General features: G+C 44.1%; 1 protein-coding gene across 1 annotated transcript; it reads right to left on the minus strand.

The window, feature by feature from the left end:
* Positions 1-19901: 19901 nt before the first annotated feature.
* On the minus strand, positions 19902-21939 carry LOC119134917 (forkhead box protein G1-like). The gene has a single exon (XM_037272170.1). The coding sequence runs from the start codon at positions 21732-21734 to the stop codon at positions 20550-20552; it is 1185 nt and encodes a 394-aa protein (XP_037128065.1). The 5' UTR covers positions 21735-21939; the 3' UTR covers positions 19902-20549.
* Between the last annotated feature and the right edge of the window lie 2193 nt (positions 21940-24132).

Below are 24132 nucleotides of genomic sequence, written 5' to 3' on the forward strand. Positions count from 1 at the left end.
GTGACATCCGCTTTTGTGTCGCCGTGCTTGTCACTTTATCTTCAAGTGGTTGCGTTTGCTCATCCTGCTTCTCCCCGGTGGTCATGTGTCTCTGCCAGGAGGGGGCGCCAAGACCCACTTCAGTCGTCCGTCCACTCAAAAGAGTTGACTGACATATATATATATATATATATATATATGTCTCAGAAAATTAGAATATTGTGATAAAGTTCTTTATTTTCTGTAATGCAATTAAAAAAACAAAAATGTCATACATTCTGGATTCATTACAAATCAACTGAAATATTGCAAGCCTTTTATTATTGCGGAGTATGACTTACAGCTTAAAAAAATGCAAAAATCCTATCTCAAAAAATTTTAATATTTCCTCAGACCAAGTAAAAAAAGATTTAAAACAGCTAAACAAAATCAAACATTTGAAAATGTCCATTAATGCACTCAGTACTTGGTTGGGAATCCTTTTGCACGGATTACTGCATCAATGCGGCGTGGCATGGAGGCAATCAGCCAGTGGCATTGCTGAGGTGTTATGGATGCCCAGGATGCTTCAATAGCGGCCTTTAGCTCATTTGCATAGTTGGGTCTGGTGTCTTTCAGCTTCTTCTTCACAATACCCCACTAATTCTCTATGGGGTTCAGGTCAGGGGAATTGGCAGGCCAATCGAGGACAGTAATGCCATGGTCAGTACACCATTTACAGGTGGTTTTGGAACTGTGGGCAGGTGCCAGATCATGCTGGAAAAGGAAATCATCATCTCCATAGAGCTTTTCAGCAGACGGAAGCATGTAGTGCTCTAAAATCTCTTGGTACACAGCTGCATTTACTCTGGACTTGATGAAACACAGTGGACCAACACCAGCAGCTGACTGGCTCCCCAAACCATCCCTGACTGGGAACTTTACACTGGATTTCAAGCAACTTGGATTTTGCTCCTCTCCAGCCTTTCTCCAGACTCTGGCGCCTTGACTTCCAAATGAAATACAAAACTTGCTTTCGTCTGAAAAGAGGACTTTGGACCACTCTGCAACTGTCCAGTGCTTCTTTTCCATAGCCCAAGTGAGACGCTTTTTCCGTTGTCTTGAGTTCAGAAGTGGCTTGACCATGGGAATACGGCTATTGTAGCCCATTTCCCGGACACGTCTGTGAACAGTGGCTTTTGATACCTGGGCTTCAGCTTCAGTCCACTGTCTATGAAGCTCCCCCAAATTCTGGAAGCGACTCTTCTTCACAATGCTGTTAAGGCTGCGGTCATCTCTCTTGGTTGTGCAGCGTTTCCTGCCACATTTCCCCCTTCCCACAGACTTTTTGTGGATGTGCTTTGAACCTGCACTCTGTGAACAGCTTGCTCTTCGAGAAATTCCTTTTTGTGTCTTACCCTCTTGATGGAGAGTGTCAATGATGGTCCTCTGGACAGCAGTCAGATCAGCAGTCTTCCCCATACTTGTGATTTAGTTTACTGAACCAAACTGAGTGTTTTTCAAGGCTCAGGAAACCCTTGCAGGTGTTTCGAGTTAATTAGACCATTCAAGTCATTAGTTGAATACCCTACTAGTATACTTTTTCATGATATTCTAATATTTTGGGATAGGATATTTGAGTTTTCTTAAACTGTATGGCATAATCAGCAATATTAAAATAATAAAAGGCTTGCAATATTTTAGTTGGGTTGTAATGAATCCAGAATGTATGACATTTTTGTTTTTTTAATTGCATTACAGAAAATACAGAACTTTATCACAATATTCAAATTTTCTGAGACAGTCCTGTATATATGATATATATCTGCAGATATGTATATATGCATATGTATATATCGCGTGTGTGTGTGTGTGTGTGTGTGTGTGTGTGTGTGTGTGTGTGTGTGTGTGTGTGTGTGTGTGTGTGTGTGTGTGTGTGTGTGTGTGTGTGTGTGTGGCGTTACGGTGTGCCCGTTATTTTGCAATTAGACAATATTTAATGGTATAAATGTGCGTTTTTTTTCAAATTCCCTTTGCTTCGTCCATCATCGTCATTTCTCTTGTGTTGCTGTGGGTGCATGCCGCTGAAGACATCCGCCTCACAGTGCAGATGTCGCGGGTAGTGGGTTCAAAGCCAGGCTCTCTCTCTCTGGGCTCCCTGTGCCTGCGTGGGCTCTCTCTGTCTACTATGGGTTCCCCTTACTTTCAAGACTTGGTCGCAAAAATGAGAACTCCCCCATAGGTGTGAATGTTAGCTGGGATGTTTGCTTTACTGCAGTCTGTCAACCCTGTGATTCGCGGGCGACCCTATCAGGGCGTCCGTCTCTCACTCAAAGTCAGGCGGGAGAGGCTCCAGCACGTCACGAGGAGAAGTGCTACAGAAAATGCAAATTGCATGCAATGTTGGACGGATATTGCCTCCTTGTGCGAGAACGCATATTGGGCTGCGTGTGCGGCTTGGGCAGCCACGCCGAAGTGGGCGTACTAGAGCACATAGGTTGACGTTGATTGCCGTACTTCTTCGACGCAGACACCTTGCTAGCAATCCTTTAATTGGACCTTGTTGGGCTAATTGCTGAGCTCATCAATTGCCATTGAATCCAAAACTCCCGAACGGAACAGACTTCAACTACAAAAAGTCAAGACAATTGATCAAACCTTTTTAAGTTTTATCTCGAATGGGATGGGACCACAAGACGTGTAATTCAAATGTCGAATCAAAAACGAGACTTTGAACCTAAACATTTTGGTTTTCTTGTATCGAACGTGTGCATTTAAAATCTTTGGGCATTGTAGTAAATGAATCTGCAGGTGCCAAACCACATACGCACGCAACCATTGTATAGCCCTAAATTAAATTTCTCCTTTTTTTGCACAATACCTATAAATTTATCAGGTAGCATTTTTTAATGACTATTAAAAAGACATAAAATCTCTAATATTCTCTGTAAGCAGTTGGTGATTGTATTATAGTTTTGTGGTAAAGATGTAAAAAAAATTTTTTTTCCTTCCTTTGTTAATAGCATTTTATTAATGGCACTTGTAATGTATGGCTGCTTAATTGTGTGACCTTGACACGTTCATTTGTAGATTTATTTACATAAAGACGATGACATCTGACAACAATTATCAGCAACGATTTATTTAACTTAGTAGGGAACTGATAAAGATCAACATGCAACACATAGAAATCTTTGGAAATGTTGAAATACAATAACTTGACGGCTGAGCTATTTTTTGAGCGGGCTTTGTGGTTTACCTGTTGCCACAGGCACAACGTTCCTGACCCCTGATTTAAAGGGCACATGCGTGTGCATGTTGTGTGTCCATTTCGACTACGTGCAGGCGTGTGCATCTGCTTACAATCGTGCTCATCATACTGTGAAAACTCACAAACATGAGCATTTTGGCTCATTGCAAGAGCGATCATCAAAATCTATTCTATCTTCACTTTGACCATTTTTTGTCAACGGTGTCGAAGCATGTTTTCCATATTTCATATTTGCTGTGTCAGAACAGGCGCAGTATGCGTGCCACTCCACCAGGGCGGCGCCATTGTGTTCAGTTTGAACTTCTTGACGTTGACATTGTTTGACACCTCCACGCCTCTTCGCTTAGCAGCCAGCTAAGAGTGCATGCGCGTGCGCGAGCGTGTCTTTCTGTCTGTGTGAGTGTGATTTGTGTGCCTACGTGTGTGTGTGTTTGTGTGCGTGCGTGTGTGGGGGGGGGGGGGAGTGTTAGCACGTCAGTGCGCGTGGTTGTCCTAGTGTGTGTGCCGCAAGTCACGTCGGCATTAACGAGTCTCGTTGATGGCGTTTCATCATAGGAAACACAAACATGAATTGATTGTTGCGCTATGGGCATTGGGCATTGGCTAACACAAGTTGTGTTTTTGTGTGTGCGCGTGAGAGAGAGAGCAAGAGAGAGAGAGAGAGCGTATGTGTGTGCGTGTGTGTGTGTTTTATGTCCTTTTGAATAGTAAAAGGGCGTTAGAGGTGATGCATGTTTCCACACATGCATAACAGCCTGGGGGGTGGGGTCATGTGTGTGCAGCCACAGGTCTCATGACACAAAGATGGCCACTGCCTGGGAGGAAGAACACTGCAAAGGGTTTTCTTGTCAATGGTGCGCTTGAAACAGCAGCAAAATGTCCACGCACAAATTGTTCCTTCTTACTCGCTGCTGTCTTTTCATTTTTCTTTGTACCGATTTCTTGCTCGTTGGGCGGGGGGCTGCCAAACAACTCGGCGTCTCTCAACATGATGTTTGTTTGTTGATTGTGATCAACGTTGCAGTATTCCAGCGGTACACCCAAGGTAGGCCTACACACAAATATCGTATTGGCCCGAATATAAGACGACCCTGATTATAAGACGACCCCCTCTTTTTCAAGACTCGTTTGAAGACTTATTGAACACGAAATTTAATTTTTATACAGAAAATAATTACACTACATCATAAACAAATGATAACACTATATTCGAGAGAAAAAGCATGTTATTTTGCCTCATCCAAATCATGCAAAAACTGTCTATATCGCATCTTAATATCTGAACATTTAAATATGTAAACTAAAGTGCAATCAGATTTGTAAATGAATGGCTTCTGGTTTTTCAAATGTAAATAAATCAATCTACTGTGATAAATCAACAAAATTGCAATAACTGCATTAACCATCAAAGTGAAGTCTAACTAACTGTAGTCTTGAAACAAATCTGAATAACGAAAAACATTGCAATAAAATAATGCAAACTGCTACCGCTATTGTTGGGGAGCCTGAGGACTGTATAAGGCAGGCATGGACAAACGACGGCCCGCGGGCTACATCTGGCCCACGGGGTCGTTTAATCCGGCCCGCCAAACCTCAATAAATTGAATTATGAAACATTTCTTTTGTAATTTTCCCTGCAATGACTGTGTTTCCCCAGTAGATGGGGAAACGCCCGCCCGCGCATTTACTCCCGGAAGCCGTGTCAGAAAGATCTTTGCACACTCACAAGTGCATGTACGTACTCAGTTGTACGGACCCGGCGCACTCCGCGCTCTATTTCTATCAGTGCCGAATTTCGAGTGTGAGCTGTGACGTCAGCATTCTCGTAATTCGCGCGCTGAGCTTTCAGATACAGTTTTACGCTAAAGCCACGCACGCACAAACCTTCCCCTGGAATCCTTCCATTAAAATGAGTGGCCCAAGGAGAAGAAAGTGTTTAAAAAAAGAGTGGACAATTTGGCTCTACCGACGCGTGTGAGCAGACGTTCAGCCATGTGAACATCAACAAAGCCCCGTCACAGATCTAGGTTAACGGACCAACACCTCGGCTCTATCCTAAGAATTGCCACAACAAATTTTACTCCAGACGATGATGCACTAGCAAAAAAAGGGAGACCGACAACACTGTTCCCACTGAAAATGAAGGGGAGTTTCTCTAGTTTGTTGTAAAAAAAAAAAAGCATTATAAAAATAATTTGTACAAATAGCAGGGATTGAAACTAGCAACCATTCTCATTTTCAAACAATGCAGGATGCTCAAGGACATTGATGCACCACCTGTTTGCGACTAATCTTAACTTTTAAAGGTTTTAAGGACGACTTTAAGGAAGTGTTTCCCGTTTCCTCACCTCTGTCACCAGGTGTTTGTGAGTTAAAGCTCTGCTCCGATTTTCAGATATCCGTCACCATGTTACCGTTTTGATTCTTTATTACTTTATTTAGATGTATTCTTTCAGTGATTCTTCAAGATGATGTATTTGGTCAGAATGTCTGCTGTTTTATGTGATTTCGCCACATAAGATAAACATCTTTCATAAATCTGACCTGCAGCCGCTGAAGTGATGGAAACTGTTATTCATAATAACAGTGTCGTATTTAATGAGAATCACTGATAGTAGTCTTTGGGTGAAATATTTTGTTTAATGCTGTTAATAAATGCATTTGTTTTCAAAAAGCTTTTTTTCGAATATCCATGCTTACCTACTAAAGGCCAAAACCTTTTATGCAATGACCTTTACATGTCATTTATAATTCTTCACACAAACACTACATCCATCTGCTCCTGGTTCGGCCCCCCAGTCAAAATTTAGAACCCAATTCGGCCCGCAAGTCAAAAAGTTTGCCCACCCCTGGTATAGGGAGTTGGCTCGGATGGTTATGCTCTTTTCGCCCCCGGGTGTCGGTCAGAACACAGGAGGGAAGACGTGGTTCAGTTTTGATTGCTTTACTGAGTTATTGGCAAAAACGTAACAGGCACTGTGGCTCGTAGGGGCATACGGGCAAACTGGCAAAAGGGTATAAGCACACGTTTGGTCGTAAGGATGTGAGAGCAAGTGTGTGTAGTGTACGTGGGTGAGTCTTTGGGTGTGTGAATGTGATTCTTGTGTGTGTGATTATTGTATGAAGCGTGTGAAGGGTGTGTGAGGTGTGCGTGTGTGTGTGTGTGTGTGTGTGTGTGTGGTGTGTGTATGTGTGTGGTGCGTGGTTCTGCAACAGACAGAAATACAGCACGTAAGTCAACGCTCAACTTCTGAGTTCACACAACACGAGCAGACGGCACACATTACATAACTAACTGCGCGTAACGGTTCCGCGATACTAAATAACTATGAATGAAATAGTCTCTGCAACACGCCAAACATAAGTCATCGAGACAACAATATACATTTGCTGGCGACCGTTAGTCGTCGTGCCACTTAAAGAAGCGTGCCGAAGCTAACAATCAAACGGCGCACACACGAAACAAACCGCAATCAGACAAATGGCACAACAGTAGACAGTAGTAACAATGAAATGTATATCCTCACTTTGTGTCAAAGATGCACACGATCACAGCAACATACTCAGTCGATACCAGCAACCTTTAACTTACCGCTGCGCACAAGCTCCAACAATCGCGATAAGCTGAGGTAACTCACGCGAGACTTAAGGCGCGTTGACTTTACTGTCCAACATTTTAACATCAATATAGGAACCTTTCTGACAGTTATTTTTCTTTTTCTTCTTTGTGACAACTGTTCGCGTTGGCCTGGGGAGTTAAGTTCAGCATTCGCTTTAAAGATATCTGGCGCGTCTAGCGTTGTGTGTGTCTAGACTCTAGACCCCGAATGTAAGACGACCCCCACTTTTTCAGTCTTATTTAAATGCAAAAAACATCGTCTTATATTCGGGCCAATACGGTATGTTTTTGTACACACGTTCGCCGACCACATACTAGCGTCATTGCCAAAGTCATTGTTCAATATTTTGGGGAAATCAAGGGGAAAAAAACCAAACATCTCCAGAACACAGATGTTGGTCCTATTTTTAATCAATATTGTAACAAATACAGACCCAAAATCCAAATAACAAAGTTACTTGTATGAAATCTCAGGGATGGAGGGAACGCTATGCAAGCCAAGTAAGGTGCACATTGAGACAAATTTCCACCTTTTTAGCTCTGCTTCTTTGCAACAGGGAACCCGAGCACCTCGGCTACTTGAACTGTCCCAAAAGGGTCCAGCCGTATCATGCCAAGTACTCTCGCGATCCCTGTCTGGGATGAAGAGGCCAGCAAGGCGGTCCTCGCGCCCCTTAGTCAACCATCACCAACCTAGCCATGTCGTTGTGTTGCGTAGTATCAACGTGTGAATGTTGCCCAACCTTCTGAAACATGTTTCAGATTCTAATGTTGCGCAATGTGCTAACACAACGGCCCATGACATGTGACGTTTGCACGAGAGGAATGTGCCGCTTGAAAATCATCTTGACGGCCGATCTGACGTCATCTCCGCTTGTTGCTCCAAATTCAAACCGTCTCCTACGATTACTTTTTTGAAGCGCCCAAAGAAAGGGAAAGGAGAGGCCATGCCGTATGTTCTTGTCTAGTGGCGTGATCGAGAGGTTGCTTCTCGCTTGTCGCTCCACTGCAAGCTCCAAATGGAAACGTGCACGCGTTGGAAAACATTTGGCCACACAGCGCTTTCTATGTCTCAATTTCAATGCCCCATTGCTGTTTTTCGGGGATCAGATGGTGCCAATCAAAACACACACACACACACACACACACTCGTGTGGCGATTTTACAGCCTTTCATAAGACTTGGCCTAATTTTAACTGCAATTAAATTTGCGCATTCAGCCTAAGAAAAATCATTTGTATAAATACAGAAAGTGTACAATTTGTGTCATTCAACAAATGCTTTTTTTGCTGTCCTCAAGTGGCCCTGAGAACACAACAATTGAAAATGATGTAAAAATTCATTGTCATCATGAGTCACACGCTTGATGCTGCTGACGACAATTATACGAATAATAACGATAATTTTGATCATATTAGTAATAATGAAAACAGTATAATAATAGTGATAATAATAAGAAAAAGAATAATGATGATAATAATAATAATGATAACAATAATAATAATAGTAATGACAATTACTATGATAGTGATGATGATAATAATAATAGCAGCGATGATAATGATGATGATAAAAATAATAATAATAATAATAATATAGCGATAATAATAATATCAGAAATAAAAATAATAATAGTGGTGATGATAATGATATTAGTAGTAATAATAATAATAATAATGATAATACCAATGGCAGTAACAATAACAATAATGCATAGGGGTGGCCCATCTGGTTTTCCATTCACACATCCTGCTGTACCGTAAACTAGTCAACTATTTTATGATTCATCCCGCAAATAAAAACAAAAATTGGCTCATGTGTGACTTCACTTATGAAATAATACACATCGAGTAGCGGCTGCGCTTCATTTGATACTGAATTGTTTCTTTTCTCTTTCATTGAATTGTAAAAATGACATCCAGCCTGAGACAAGTGTCAAATTTAATCACCAGCTTGAAGTCTTGGGGGGGTGAAAAGGGAGCCAAAGGACACGCATACCACAATAATCCTAATGATCCATATGGCTTTGTCAGACGAGAGAATTTTTTAAATGCAAACAAAAGGTAATAATAGTCACTGAGTCGTCCCATTGAGTTCCTATCCTAATTCCAATGGCATTATGTGGCAGCATCCAAAAAGGAGGAGCTGCTCAGTCATCTTTGTCGCGTCAATTTAGATTAGACTTTTTATTCAATTGTAATTATTAACGTGAATTATGAGGAGCACATATTTGTGCATCATTTCATTTTTTAAATAAATGTCTTTTGAAATGTCTTTGAAAATTGACTCTCATTTATGAGTTTGAAATGTAAGCATGCAAAAATTGGAGAACAAAAAGCCGCAATGTCAACATTCACAACTTTCTGCTCACTCATTATTCCTTTTTTTTAATTATCATTTTTATTTCTAATGAATGCCATACAAGTCATTAAATTTGAGCTGAGGCAAACCAAGAGCAAGACGCCAAAGCCGAGGCTCGAAAGTCTGCAAATGATTCAAATGGCACTAAGAGAGTTGAACAGGGAGTCGTTCTCCCTTCCTCGCCTCGCCTGGCACCGCAGGCACCGTGCTCGTTTTTCCTATCCCATTCAGTGAGGGCTTTGCTTTCGACTTCAGTTGTAACCAAAATGAGAAATTGCATTTTGAAATCCTATTTATAGTGCACTTTTTTAAAATGAAATAGCTTGAAAATGTTTGATCAAGTTGTTGACTCTGTGTAGTGTTTTGGAAGAAAAAAAACTTCTTGCTAACTCATTTTTCATTTTTGCTCTTTATTTCTAAATTCTTCATCATGTAAACATTGTCATTTTGATAGAACGCGTTTAAAGCAAACCAGTAGCAGGAAGCTGGATTGAAGACTAACACTACTGTTAAGGCTGAAGCTAAGATAACACTAAGCCAAAGCGGCATCAAAATTAGCAAAGAAAGACTTGCCTTGAACAAGAAGCCAGTATCCGCATCTGAATCACAAGCAGAACCAGAACCACCTTCTCAACACATCGACAACAAAGCAGAGGCGGAGTCACCTGCCATCGTCATGACATTTCCCAGCCACCATTTTGTCTGCTCAAAATATCTTTTGGGCTTTGCGACCGATCACTCATTCCACCAAACACTTATTCACTCTCGCTGCATACGTGACTGCTGTGTGTGTGTGTGTGTGTGCTGTCTTTTGTTCTTGTCTTGTTTTTTTTATAGCTTTCACACACACACGCACACCCGCACACACACACACGCACACACACACTCTGACCTCGACGTCTATGCTCTAGTGGCCGCCATCTTGTTTCATTAAACCACCTCTGTGTGTGTGTGACCATTGTGTTGGGCCGTCGGGGGCGATTAGCACAGCTGCAAGTGGGCCCACGCAACACTGTCTCGCTAGGCGATCTGCGGTTGTTGGCGTGCAACAGGAAAGTCACAGCAAAACCTCAGTGCAAGATCACGAGCAGCCTTTTTTCAAGAAAATGGCGTCACGTCATAAAAACACAATATCTGCCATTGATCATCCCTTCCGCGGACCAATGAAGGATATCGTTTGTTAACAAAAAAATTCTTGTAAGTGGGAAAAAAAAGCAATATCTTTAGTACTGCATTAAAAAAAACTTGCCGTCGCGTTACAATAGGTTTGATTTGCTCCTCCTCCAAATCTTGTTTTATATGAGTCATCATATAAGAATAAAGTTTCCTTTTCTACAACAAATGTTGAACTAGATCACCAAAAAAGGCATTCAAGATGCCTTAGAATAAACGAGCGTCCCCATGGATGGGACGCCCCTTGGCTAGCAGCCAGAAAGGCCATTAGTCACGCTGGCCCTGTTAGCGTAGCATAGCGTAGCGTAACGTGGCCTTCCTAGTGCATTCCGCCCCCATCATGAAAACGTGAGAGTCTGCGCTCCAATGGAAACATTGGCACAAAAGCCTAATGAGACACTGATGCTCTTCCCGCTTTTCCTCCCTTTGTCACAACTTGACCACCAATAGATTTCATCTTAGCAGGGGCCCCAGCGTCACTAACGCCATGTGTCAAATGGCAGTCGTTGTTCTCCGCATGTTTGCTGGCGTCGACGGCACATTTGTTTGAATGTTCTCGAGCTAAACTCGCAGGATTTATTTGATCGCGTCTCGTTTACTTGTGCTTGAGCTGACCTAAAGCGACGCATCGAATGCAATTGAGGAGGTTGTTAGCTTGTTCGCTAGCGTAGCTGATGAGAAACGTCAAAGTCGCTCCCGTGTGCGTCAGTTGCTTATTTGCAAGATGGGAATGGTTTGTGATGATGCCAGCTGAATATGCTTGACTCAAAAGGCCAAAGTCCGCAAAGAGCGCATCCGCTTGCCTTCAGCATAAAAGCCTCGCGGTCAAATCACGCACCTGAAAGGCAAAGTCCGGCTCACCGGTGGCGCTGTTGCCATTCCAATCAACGTCTCCATTGAGATTTGTCGGAACAGCCCAAATAACCAAAAGTGTTGGCATCCGGATTGTTTTCTGTTAATGTTCGGGCTCTGTCGCAAATCAAAACAAATTGCATTGAAAATCCTCATTTGTGGTGTTTATGAACGAATCCAAAATGTACAAAATGTGTAATACCTAATGTGGGGGATCGCGGGGCTTCGGGGATGGCTGCTGGTGGAAGGGACAAGCGTGAGGCTCCACTCCCAGTGTCGTTAGAACAACAGTGGGTGTCGGCGGTCGCGCCCGCTGTCCAAGCGTCGGGATGATTGTCAAGTGCTTGCGGAAGGCGCGACCTGTTTGCTTAACCTCGTCACCCGCCCCCCGAGGAGAGGTCACAGCCGCGTCCTCGTCTCCCTCCTCTTGCTCCTCTTCCTCCTCCCCTTGTCCCGCGCTGGCTTCCCACGCCGCGTCGTTACCTCGATTACATCACACGTCATCAAGCACGCCAGGGATTTATCTGGGCCGGCCCGCTTCTGTTGCGCCAGATGTACGTCGCACCCCCCCCATCGCACGTAATCCCGACGTGTGCATTCTCCTCCAGAAAGGGCCACTTTGAGGCCGCTGCGGTCGAGTTGCTGCGCACAACCGTGAGGGCGTGGCCAAAGCCACAGACAGTTTGAAATAAAACAGGAATCAAATGCACACAAAAATCACAAATCAAATTTTGAAGCTATCGTTTTTGATGGATTTTTGAAGAAAGTCTTATTGTTGTTGTCAATGTCAAGAAAACAAAAATCACATTTCAAAGATCGACGATGCAAATGTCAACCAAAGGAAATGATTTGAGCGTTTGTGACTCTGGCACCGTCGCCGTTGTCATGTTGCCCAATGTTTCAACAGGATGTAGTCAGCGCCCCCCCAAATTAAGTTTTTTTTTTTTTTTTAATAAGCACCTTCAGGCTCTGACCTCTGACCTTCCTGATCAGCGCTTAGCAGTCACGCTACCAGCAAAGCACTTCCTGCTTGACGGCGCCGATTGGTTGCCGATTGGTTGCCGATTGGCTGATTGCGAGACGCTTTGTTTTGATTGGCGGCTGTGTCCCCTTGGAGGCGGGGCCAAGCGGAACAGCTCACACGGCCGTATGCATCGGCCACATTTTCCTTTTGAGTTTGATTGTCCTGTGACAATCAGTAATCAGCTCATCTGTCCTTCTGCTTGTCTGTCTGTCTGTCTGTCTGTCTGTCCGCTTTTGTCTTTTGCTCCTTGTATTTCGGTGTATCACTTTTTTCTGTTCTTTTGAACATCTTCTTCCATCTGTCCCCTTTTATTCCTTCCCTCCAATGCAGCGGCGCTCCCAATTTAGTTGACAATAAAGGCATTCTAGCCAAGCCTAGCCTGGTCTAGCCAAGCCTAGCCAAGCCTAGCCTCGTCTAGCCGAGCCTAGCCTTTTTTGCTGTCTTTGAGCTTGTATCGTTCACCTAACATGAGGTGCCAGTTAGTGTTCATGTATTTTTGGGAAAATGTTTTTGTCAATTCATAAGTTTTTGTGAACTTGGGTGGGCAAGCAAGCCCTGTTTGTCTTTCCTCTTTTCTCCTCCTTTTCCTTGCCATCCAAAGTGAAAGTTTGTTTTTGGGGTTTTGCTTTTTTTGTGGGGGTGAAGCGTTTCCTTTTGCAATGCTGCCCTTTGACATTGTGGACCGTAAAGGCATAACAGTTCCCTGTGGGTGGGGGGGGTCACCTTAGAGGGCTCCTTTGAAGAAAGACAAGAGGCTGCCAATCACGCCATTAAGGACTTCCTGTGTACCGCTGATGGAAAAAAAGCCAGGCAAGTGTACCGACGACTTCCCGTTCGGCGGGGGGGGCCATGCGGACGAGCCAATGGGACGTGAGCGCTCAATCAAAGTGGAAAAAAACCAAGATGGCGGCGCTCAGGGTAATTGAAGCAGACGCAGCGGCAGCGATCCGTGCACGACGATTAGCGTTGTCACGGAAGGCCGGCCGGGCTGGGCCAGGCGGGCGGGACGCATGCGTGCTGGCGTCCTGTCTTCCCGCCCAGCTCGCACGCTCCATGTTGCCTGGATCTCGCACGCGATCTTCGGTGGCGGGCGGGGGGGAGACACGCAACCTTACGAGCTGCCGATGCCGTCGATCGGCCAATCGACAAGCCAGCCGGCCCACCGAGGGAAGACTTTGCATTGGGGTTGTCGTCGTCGTGGTCGTCGTTGTCTTTTTTTTCTCGTGCTGTCTTGTTTGTTTGCAAATAGCCAAGCGCCGATTAGCGCCGGCCAGCATTGTGGGTCGACGGCCATGACAAAACTCATCAACTCGCAAAGTCCAAAGCGCAAACAGGAACACGACAAAGTGGTGCCGCTCACCCTGCCATTTTTTTGTTCGTCCCGCGTTCCATGTCTTTTTGAGTCCATCACGTAACGTTTATCATCCATCTTAAAATGTAATTTTCTTTCCAAACGAGAAGACTTGATGTGAAAGTCGACTGTGATTCAGTCATTTTTTGCAAATGACTGAAAGCAATGTTTTATGGCTATATTAATCAGAAAATATTTCATTTCAAAACATTTATTGCACGCATCTATTTTTTTCAAATTAAGTAAATATATAGATGATTTTTAGCAAATGGTAAAATTTTAAGTCATGTGTGAAATAATCCTCTTGAGTAAATATTTCCCATTCGTAAATGTTAATACATAATAAGAATTTTGTTATTTATCCAGTGTTTTCTCATTAATTGCTCGTACCCAAATTTTTGTAATGTATTTCGATGTATTTTCACATCATGAGATTAAAATATGCAAGATTTGCATGATTTTTTTGTTAACTGTATCATTTCTATATAAAGCTGTATTATTAAATTGTTGCAAGAACAGACACACAATGGCTTTTTTTTTTTTACAATTGCTAGAGAATTGCAATCGACTGAAAAATAAAAAACAGCAGATAAAGGATGAAAAATCTTTTGTGGATTAAATGTGCATTCAGCTAATTGAACAAAAAAAAAAAAAACAGTTTGATAATGTCCATGTGCTTTTTGAAAAAAATAATAGAATTCAGTTTTGTCTTGTTGAATGGATTTTGACATGCTAAATATGGCGAGGCTTAATTTTTATGTTGTGCCATTCGGTCTCATTTTTTTAACCAAAACGTGCAAAAGTTGTCCTCCTCCGAGTGTGCACATGAGCCATCATGGGAGCTTCTGCTTTGTGGTCGTTTGCCCGTTTCGCCGGCTTTCTGCTTTTTGCCGTCCCATAATAGTTTGCATCAACGCTTACTTTGTATACCAGCATTTTCATGCTTTCTTGACGTCTTCATTGGTTAGACGGCTTTTTGAGTCTGTTCTTGCTGCGTCTTTCTCAGTCCACAAGTGGAAAATGTTTCTTCAGTCTTGAATTTTGAAACATACGCACCCTTGCACCTAATATTTGTCCAGCGAGTCGTTGTAGCTGGAGTCATTGTAGCTGGAGTCATTGGCCACGCAAAGATGGCCGTCCGTCCCTTTTGTTGCGCAAAGGGTCCTTTTCCAAAATAATGCTGGTTGCTGTCGCGTTAAGGCTCAAGCGCATGCACACACAAGATTTGCAAAATTCTTTTTTTCCTGCTGTTCTCTGAAGGCAGGAGCATTCATAGACCACATTCATCATTGTATCTTATTCGAGGACGCGAATTTGATCAGCTATGATGGTGTCACATTTCAGTCGGCCGGACGAAAGAACGTGAGCCAAAATTGAGCTTTTGTTGCGTCGCTTGCAGTTGTGTTGCTGAGCATGGTGAGATTCTTTTGGGGTTCAAAAGTCTTTCAAGTGTGGCTCACGTGACCTTTAAACTTCCTGCTCAATTTGTAAGGTCAGGGTGCGTCTCAACTCTGAACTCTCGCCCCTCCCCAAACCCAACTTGCGTCGCCGTCACACAAGAAAATGACACAAAAAGGCGGCCCGGTCTCGTACCAGCGGCCGGTGCACCAGCGCCAAATTTAGCAAGTGTCGCTTCAAAATGCGGCGCAGCTTGAAAGCAAAGTTGAACGCCAGAAACGATGGCACAAGTCGACTTCCTGATCCTGACTGCCTCAAAAAGGCCTCAAGACATTCTATCTAAAAAGCTATCTAGCTTTTTCAAAAGGCCTCTCTCCGAGCCACTATTACAAAGACTACCTTTCAACTCTTTTCAAGCAATTTTCTCTCAATTTTCTTTGATCCCGACTCTTACAAAGGTGACTGACTGTTTTGTTGTCTGTTTGAACCTACCCTAGCGCATTGAGATTTCATTAAAATGTAAAGTGCATTAGAAATTAAATGTATTAAAGTAATTACATTACATTTATCAATGGAAAGATTGCATTTCTTTTGTCAATAAGAAATATGCAATTGTCATCTTCTCAATCAAGTGCCACAAACTGCTTCCCTAGCAGCCAATACACTTGGCTTAGGGTTGTGCGTGCGTGTGCATGCAGCCTCCACTTGTTATCGTGATGTATTGGTACTTATTGTAATAACCAGGGCTGCACAACATATGGAAAACAAATCGATATGGCGCTAATGTCCTATGCAATATGCACATTGGAAAAACACGCAATAATTTGTATGGAATTGTACGCTTTCTTCGGAACTTGACGAGTTAGACGCAAATTTGCACTTGGGCATCACCATCCAATAGTTGAACACGATCAAGGTAAATTTCAATTACCTAGCTCGGAACACGTCCAGCTTGCTTATTTTCCAGCATAAAAAAAAAAAATATTGCAATAATATCAATATTGCGATATTGACCAGCCATATGGCACATGGCATGTTTCTCCAACATGGTGCAGCCTGAGTAACAATCATACAAGGAAATAAAATTGAAAATACAGTGGTACCTCTACTTACGAACCTAATTAGTTCCGTGATCGGGTTTTTAAGTAGAAACGTTTGTAAGTAGAAGCAACGTTTTCCATAGGAATCAATGTAAAAGCAAATAAATGTGTGCTGGATACCCCATAAGTCACACCTATTGCTATGTGTATAACACAGACAACCAAAACAAGGTTTTTTTGTGCTTTTTCAAACCTTTATAACAAAAAAAATAAATGTCAATTTATGCTTGACCTCCTGACTTTGCTTAGGGAGTGGGGGAACCTGTTATAATTTTCTACACTTGCTCAAAAATACCACAGAGAAGAAACAAAAAGTCAGACTACCGTAATTTTCCATGTAAAATACGCCCCCGTGCATAATACGCACCCTAAAAATGGCATGTCGATGCTGGAAAAAAGCCTGTACCCATGTGTAATACGCACCCAAATTTTGACTCTTAAGTCCGTAAACGTAAAATTATTTCAGAAAAAAGATCATCTTCGGGAACAACCGGATGTTATTCTGCCGGTCAGTATCACTGCGCATGCGCTAGCAAACTCGATAGCGAAGAAATGTTTCGCATTTGTGTAGGGTACATTGTGACAGCAAACGAGCAGGTGATCGAGCAAGCGTCTGATACGAGAGCATTGTGTTCGTATGGAGCGTGTTTGAAGTGAACAGCAGAGAAGAAAGGAACAACGCAAAGTGTTGTGAAATAAAACATTACCTGTAATACGCATTTAGGTAGAGAACTGAACTCTCGCTCTTTATATAGCTGACGTGTCTTGCGCATCCGTTCTGCGCATCTGTAATGGGAAAAAAAAGGAACAAGGCAAAGTGTTGTGAAATAAAATATTACCTGTAATACGCATTTTGTTATTTGCTGATTGAAACTGTGAATTGAAACTAATAGGTAGAGAACTGAACTCTCGCTCTTTATATAGCTGACGTGTCTTGCGCATCCGTTCTGCGCATCGGATCCATAGTGCGCATGCGCAGTGATACTGCCTCCGTATGATATCCGGTCTGCGATGGAGATTAAAAAACAAACAATATTTGACAATAACACACCATCAAGGATTGCATCATCGCATCAAACGATGTGTCTTCAATTATGAATTTTACTAAGTGTGTTGGGCAGGATGGCTGAATGTGATGCGCGATTGACAACAAACAAGAAGAAAGGTGTGATTTCAAGTTTTATTTCGAGGGCGATTTTCTTCAAAAATTGTTGTATTGTTGCATAATGCGCACCCCAGATTTTAGGACAATAAATTAGTTAAATTTTGCGCATTATGCATGGGAAATCACGGTAATAAATTATTGTATGCTTCCACGAACTCACGTCCTCGTCATTACTTTTTGGTGTTCTTATTGTTTTTATTGAAAACGAGCTGGTACTGTCTGCCGCACGACAACGGCTTTCGCCTTTCACTCAAAACGTGCGCGCTCCTGCAGCAGGGGATACCTAGTTTGGCACAACACCGTCCATACTCCGTCGCGAGATCGACGATACGCATACATTCGCCATGCTTCTTTATGATTTAGAGTTAAATGCAAAACAATCGCAAGGCTCCAGTTCGTATCTCGAAAGGTTCATAAGTATAGGTGTTCGAGGTCGGTAGAGGTACCACTTTAGGAGTGGAATGTTCTTCTTTGGGATACGACTCAACAACAACGTTTCCTTCTAATAAAGCTCCATGATAACCACCGGGAAGCCTGAACAGAGTCCACCGGCACTCCTGGAGCTCTTCTCGGCCACTCTGCGTGCGTGCGAGGGCCGCTGGAAGTCCGGAAAAAGCTCCATTATAACCACCGGGGCGCCTAAAAAGAGTCAAGCCGAACTCCTGGAGCTCTCCTTGGCCACCTTGCGTGTGTGCACGGCCTCCCGGAAGTCCCACGGACCTCCAGTGTCATCGGACCGAAAAATAGCAAATATGCGCTAAGTGTGGAAGCCGGCTCATTTACGCGGCTCTCTCTCGGCTTGCTCGTTTAAGAGCTCCAATCATTTCTTATGGACTCGTCCAAAACGTGGCTATGCTACATGTGCAGGTTGAGGCAATTGATACATAGGAGGTTATTTCCATGGCAACTCACGTTTGACTCCTAAATACAAAAGTTGGCATGCTGCTTCAATGCACATTCAAACGGCAGCGAGCGATGATATTGTCAAAAATTCACTGCGTACGACTTTAGAATTGTGCGATTGGGATTTCAGGACAGTAGGATTCCGCTCAAATGCTGGTCTATAACCAGTCCAAAAAAAAAATACTGGAAAAAAGGTGGCATGGTCATCACGTGTGCGGTTCTGCATTGGCTTAGCCAAGAGAGCAATGCGATTCGATTCATCTTCATTTGAAAGAAATTATGTTGTTTTTTTTTACATTGTAAGTAATATCGTGAAGGTTTTTAAGTAGGCACAATGTTTTGTTTTACAAAAGAATATTGGCGGAAATGATTAAAACGGTTTTCCTTGAAATATCATTTGCATTGCTATTTTATCTTCTCACATAGAGAATCATATTTATTTCATAAATATTGTAAAAATCCAAATTTACCATCCCTAAACTTGACTCCCAAAAAAATGATTATCAATTCAGACAAAAAAATGGACTTGTGACTTTTTAATCAAGATCAGTCTGTCAGTGGGGGGACCAAACTATAAACAAACTTTGGGGGGGATAGGGGGAGCATCACATACAAAAGTGAACCAACCACAAAAGTGCCAGGAAATAAAATAAAAAGATTTTCTGTCAGATCGCACATATTTGTCATCACTATGTGCTTCAGACTTCAGTTCACCAATTTGGAATTTTAGTCCCGTGACCTCCGCCCCCCACAAAACAAAATTCAACTAAAAAGTCGCTCGATGATTTCATGTGCATTCAACATTTAGATTGTCTTTTTCTTCACATTTTGCTTGGCAAACAAGTCTGTGCAAACAAAGTCACTTCAGAGATTCAGCCTATTATTTTATTTGACAGAACTAAGTCACAGCTCATCGTTTTGCAAAATGGTGTGTTGAATTCGATCCATTTTCTTTTGTTAAGGGGCTGGCACAAGAAAATCAAATCCTCTGGATCCAGATGGATCTCCTTCAAAAATGAATCGAAAGCCACATGATTTGATTGAGTGCAAGCACATGACAAAAGAAATCGAGGAGATTCAACACATTTTTTCCAGTGTAGTTGGGGGGTAAACAAAAATCAAAGTCAATGAAACATTAGTAGGAGTTCAAGTGTAAAAAGAACCAAAGCAAACAATTAAGTTCCTGTCAATGCACATTTGAAAACTAACAAATTGAACCCAAATAATTTCCAAAACATGAAACTCCTCAAACCTGCACAACCTAGTGCCGAACCAGGAGTGTTTCCATGGCAACGGGGCCACGTTGGGTCACGAGTCGAGCTTGGGTTTGTGTGCATGTGTGTATATGTATATATATATATATATATGTATATATGTATATATATATATATATATATATATATGATGTATATAATATCTATAGATCTATATCTATATATGATATGGATATATCTATATACATATATATACACACGTGTTTGTATATATGTATATATATATATATATATATAAATGTATATATATATACATATATATACGTATATATATGTATATATACACATGAATGTATCTATAAACACATAACAACATAAAAAACATTTATGTATATATAGATATATATATATACACACAACATAAAAACATAAATATATATATATATACACACACATATATACACACATATATATATATATATATATTTTATATATGTGTATATATACATATATATATTTTTTTTAGTTTAGCTGCCCTCAATGAAAATGCGCACGTACGCATGGACACAGACAAACACACACTCACATCACACTCACGCAATGCGTATTCAAACCTTTTGCATAATTTCCCATCCGTGATGAGTTTTGTTTTGAACTTATGAGTTCTGTAAAATAAAATGTATAATTATTATTGTTATTATTATTATATTATTTAAAGCACGTTCACCTGAGAATGAAAAATCAAAAGAAAATTGTTCCGCTCTTTCAACCCCTGATTGTCTTCGCTAATGTAAGGCTTGTTTCTGAGAGTTATTATTAATAATGTTGGGGATAAAAAATAATTCCTGCCTAAAAGTTGATTGTCTGCTGCCAATCTTATTAATAAATAATAAATGTTTGTGCGCTTTCAGGGTGCAACATCATCATCAGCATCATCAGACACACGCACATTGAGACATTTTAAATAAAATAAATACAAAAGGTCCTCATAAATAAGAAAGACGTGGATATAAATATACTTTCGTGTTGTGGGGCAGAGCCGAGTTCCGTGTCTTAGATACTTTGAAATATAGATTTTTTTTTTGTCGTCTTCTTTTTTGTAGCGCTGCCTCCGCCGTATAGCAACGAAGGAAAAGGAAAAGAGGGCTTAGCTTTGCGTTTCAGTTTAGGAAAGCGTTGGAGGCCAGCCTCTTCTGCTGGCCCAGCACGCTCGGAAAAGCCGCCGCCGCCACGCCGGACTGCGAGAAGGCCGCCGCCGAGCTGCTGCTCCTCAGCGGGTCCGACAGCAACGAGTGCGGGTGCGAGTGTGGGGGCGGAGGGCTGCTGCTGCCGCCGCTCGCCAGCGCGCCGAAGCCGGACGCGCCCTGCTGCAAGTGCGGCGACGCTCCCTGTGGGCCTTGTTGGCTTCCAGGCGAGACAAAGTAGCCGGCAGCCGCCGCCGCGGGACCCTGCGCCGACAGCAGGCCGACGCCGTAAGAGTTGGTGAGGCTGCCCTGCAGCACGGAGCGGCCCAGGTCCCCGTTGGCCAGCTGCTCGACGCCCGGCAGGAGGGAGCCATAGCCGGCCGCCTGGCCGAGGAAGCCGGCAGCGGACGAGGCCCCGTTGTAGTGCGAGTGCGGGTGCGAGTGTGGATGCGGTTGCAGGGAGAGGAAGGGCGATATCTGCCAGTAGAGCGGGTTGGACGGCCGCTCGCCCAGGCCTCCACCCAGGCCGCCCAAGCCAAGCGGGGCAAAGCGCAGGCCACGTTTGATGGCCAGCTTTCCGCGCGACGTGGCCGAGCGCCGACGCAGTTTGCCGGTGGTGCCGCCGATGAAGACGTCGTCGCTGCTGGGGTCCAGCATCCAGTAGTTGCCTTTGCCCGGGTCGTCGTAGTGGCGCGGCACCTTGACGAAGCACTTGTTGAGCGACAGGTTGTGGCGGATGGAGTTCTGCCAGCCCTGCTTGTGCTCGCGATAGAAGGGGAAGTTTTTCATGATGAACTCGTAGATGCCGTTGAGCGTCAGCCGCTTCTCGGGGCTCTGGCGGATGGCCATCATGATGAGCGCGTTGTACGAGAACGGCGGCTTGTCGTACTTGCCGTTCTTGGGTGCGGGCGACGTGCCGCCCGCACCGCCGTCGCCCTCCTCCGCGGCCGTTTCGCCGCCCTCCTGCAGCGTCTTGTCTGGCTCAGAGCCAGCCGCCCCCTCCGGGGACCTCTCCGCGTCCGAGACCGGGGAAAGGGGCTCGTGCAGCGGCGTGCTGGGGCCGCAAGAGTCGCCGCGGGCCTCGCACTTAGTGGACGGCAGCAGGAGGCTTTTGATGCTGAACGACGACGAACATCGCACCGGCTCCTTCGCCTCCTCCATGCCGCCCGAGAGGGAAGCAAAACAAGAAAACAAAAACAAACAAAAAGTTTGCAGCGGCGTGGCGAGCTGCGCGAGCCCCCTTTTACGCACCACCACAACAAAAGTGGCGTCCCGTCCGGTCCCTTGCCTTCCTTTGCTGGCCTGGCGGGAAACGACTGAGTGACAGCCACGGGAGAAAGGCGCGCCACGGGATGAGAGAGAACGAGGGGGGGAGAGAGAGAGAGAGAGAGAGAGAGAGAGAGAGAGAGAGAGAGAGAGAGAGAGCGCACGAGAGAGCGCACGAGAGAGCGCACGAGAGAGCGAGAGAAAGGAGTAATTAAGGAGGAGCTTCAGCTACGACTTCGCTTGTTCTTTGCTTTTTCTTAGTCTTTGCGTCCTCTCGTGACCCCTCCCCCCAAAAGTCCATCATGCGTGACGTCGACAGAGCCGCGCTCCCGCCTGAAGCTCGTGCGCGTCGGTCTGCTTTGTTTTCTAAAGCACAATCATCATGTGGGCAAACACCGCGCGTGCACGACGCCTGTGCGCTCATGCGTGTGATTGGCTGCGGTGGGGGCAACACACGCTGACGCACAACGTCTCACACACTCACACTCGGACGTAGGTCGATCCTGGCAGGTTGGCGCCTCCTTTCGGCAGCAGCTGTCACTGCAGCTCATCTTCCTCTGCAAGTTTGGACCGTGAACCAAATGACGAGGAACGATATTTTATTTAGACGTTTGGCAAGTACAGTAGAGAATACCGCAAGCATATAAACAACAATCAATAATAATCACTAACTCGGAAATGGCATTTGGATGTTGTTACACAACTGTAAATACAGTATGAAATGTAAATAAGTGATTTTTTTTTTACTCAGACGACGTGTTTTTGTTCCCAGGTGCATGGCGGGACCTTTGCATAAGCGTAGGCTGGCGTTTAGGGATTCACAGATTTATTAAATTTTGGGGGAGGAGTTATTTTCTTTGTTATTTAAAGTATTTCTCACAACCCTGCAATACGCTTTGATATGATTTTTTTTCGCAAGAAAATCATCGCAAATAGAATATTTGTGAAGAAAATGGCGTATTTTGTCATCATTGAGTTTGCCCTGAAAGACATGAGTCAAAAGATGTTTGAAAAAAGCCCAAATGAAAAGCACAAGACACGTTTCGTCTCGGCAGTTCTGATGAGCGTCCATTCTTGCGCTCCACTGCTCGGCAAATCTTCACACGGTTACCCAAAAGGAGCTTTCAAAAGATTGGCAGCCAAATCATTTAACACCTTCATCAGCTGTGCAACTTGGTCATCGTGGCTGTGTGTTTCCACTCGCTGCACATTGTGTATGACAACAGTGCTCAAATCCAGATCACGCACGCACATGCACACAGGTCACCGTGTGCTGTATTAAATCTTTGCTGTGTGTGTGTGCCAGATGGTGTTTCTGTTGAAGTGGATGTGAGCCGCCAACAAAAGCGTTGTTTGGAGCCCATTCACAAGCATGACAACGCACGCACGCGCACAATGAATCACCTCTCCTGGCAAGGCCAAAACAAGCATTCCGTCCATCTCGCTTGTCTTTTGCATTCTGCATTGTTGGTTCTCTGTCCTCCAAATTGGAGCGCAGAGACAAAAAGTCAGCAAAGTGGACGGTCGCATACGACCGAGGAGAGCCTTCACTTTTGACGGAAGCCAAGCTCTGGTCTGACTTTGCGTCCATACCCACGTCGGACGCGTCCCCGAAAGCGCCAGCTTAATTTTGTGGAAGCGTCTCATCCGTTTGCAGCCTTTGTGAGCGAGGTTGAGGTTTGGACATGCGGTCGGTCGCAATTTTTTGCCCCATGACACTGATGAGGAGCAACGTGTCCTCTGCCGGGTCAGCGAGGTCGCGCATTCATCTTCTACACCCAGCTCAAAGAATTCTTGGAGAACTTTGCATGAGCGCACGTGACACGTCTTCTCAAGCGTACGCCGCCACTCGCGTTGTTTTTCACTTCCTTGAATGACCTCTCTTCGCTTCCGAGGTCGTGCGCCGGCCGACGGTCGTGCGCCGGCCGACGGTCGTCTCGGACGACGGACGGACGCACAAGCAGACAAGGACCGGCGGGCTCCAGGTAAGAAGCAGACGTGGTGTGATGTGGTGTGCTGCGTTTCCAAGCAACTCTTATCAAATATGACAGCATCGTTACAAGCATGAAGGTCATGTGACGCCCTACCTCGTACCTTCTAGGAAGGGCGGGACGTGGGGGGCGCCATCTGTCAAAGCCAGTTGAAGAACCCACTGGTGCAAATAAAACCATGTTTTGGGGGGTTTGCCAAACTCCAAAAAAACTGCAAACCTATTTTGCAAGCGCGCTTATTCTCGTCAATACGCTCGCAGTAAACTTGTATCATGAGCAGACCCACAGAAAAGTCGCTTGCA

The sequence above is a fragment of the Syngnathus acus genome, chromosome 15 (genome assembly GCF_901709675.1).
Source record: "Syngnathus acus chromosome 15, fSynAcu1.2, whole genome shotgun sequence".
Taxonomy (NCBI): domain Eukaryota; kingdom Metazoa; phylum Chordata; class Actinopteri; order Syngnathiformes; family Syngnathidae; genus Syngnathus; species Syngnathus acus.

Coding starts and splice junctions, on each gene's coding strand:
- LOC119134917 (XM_037272170.1), bottom strand. CDS start 21,734: ATGGAGGAGGCGAAGGAGCCGGTGCGATGTTCGTCGTCGTTCAGCATC.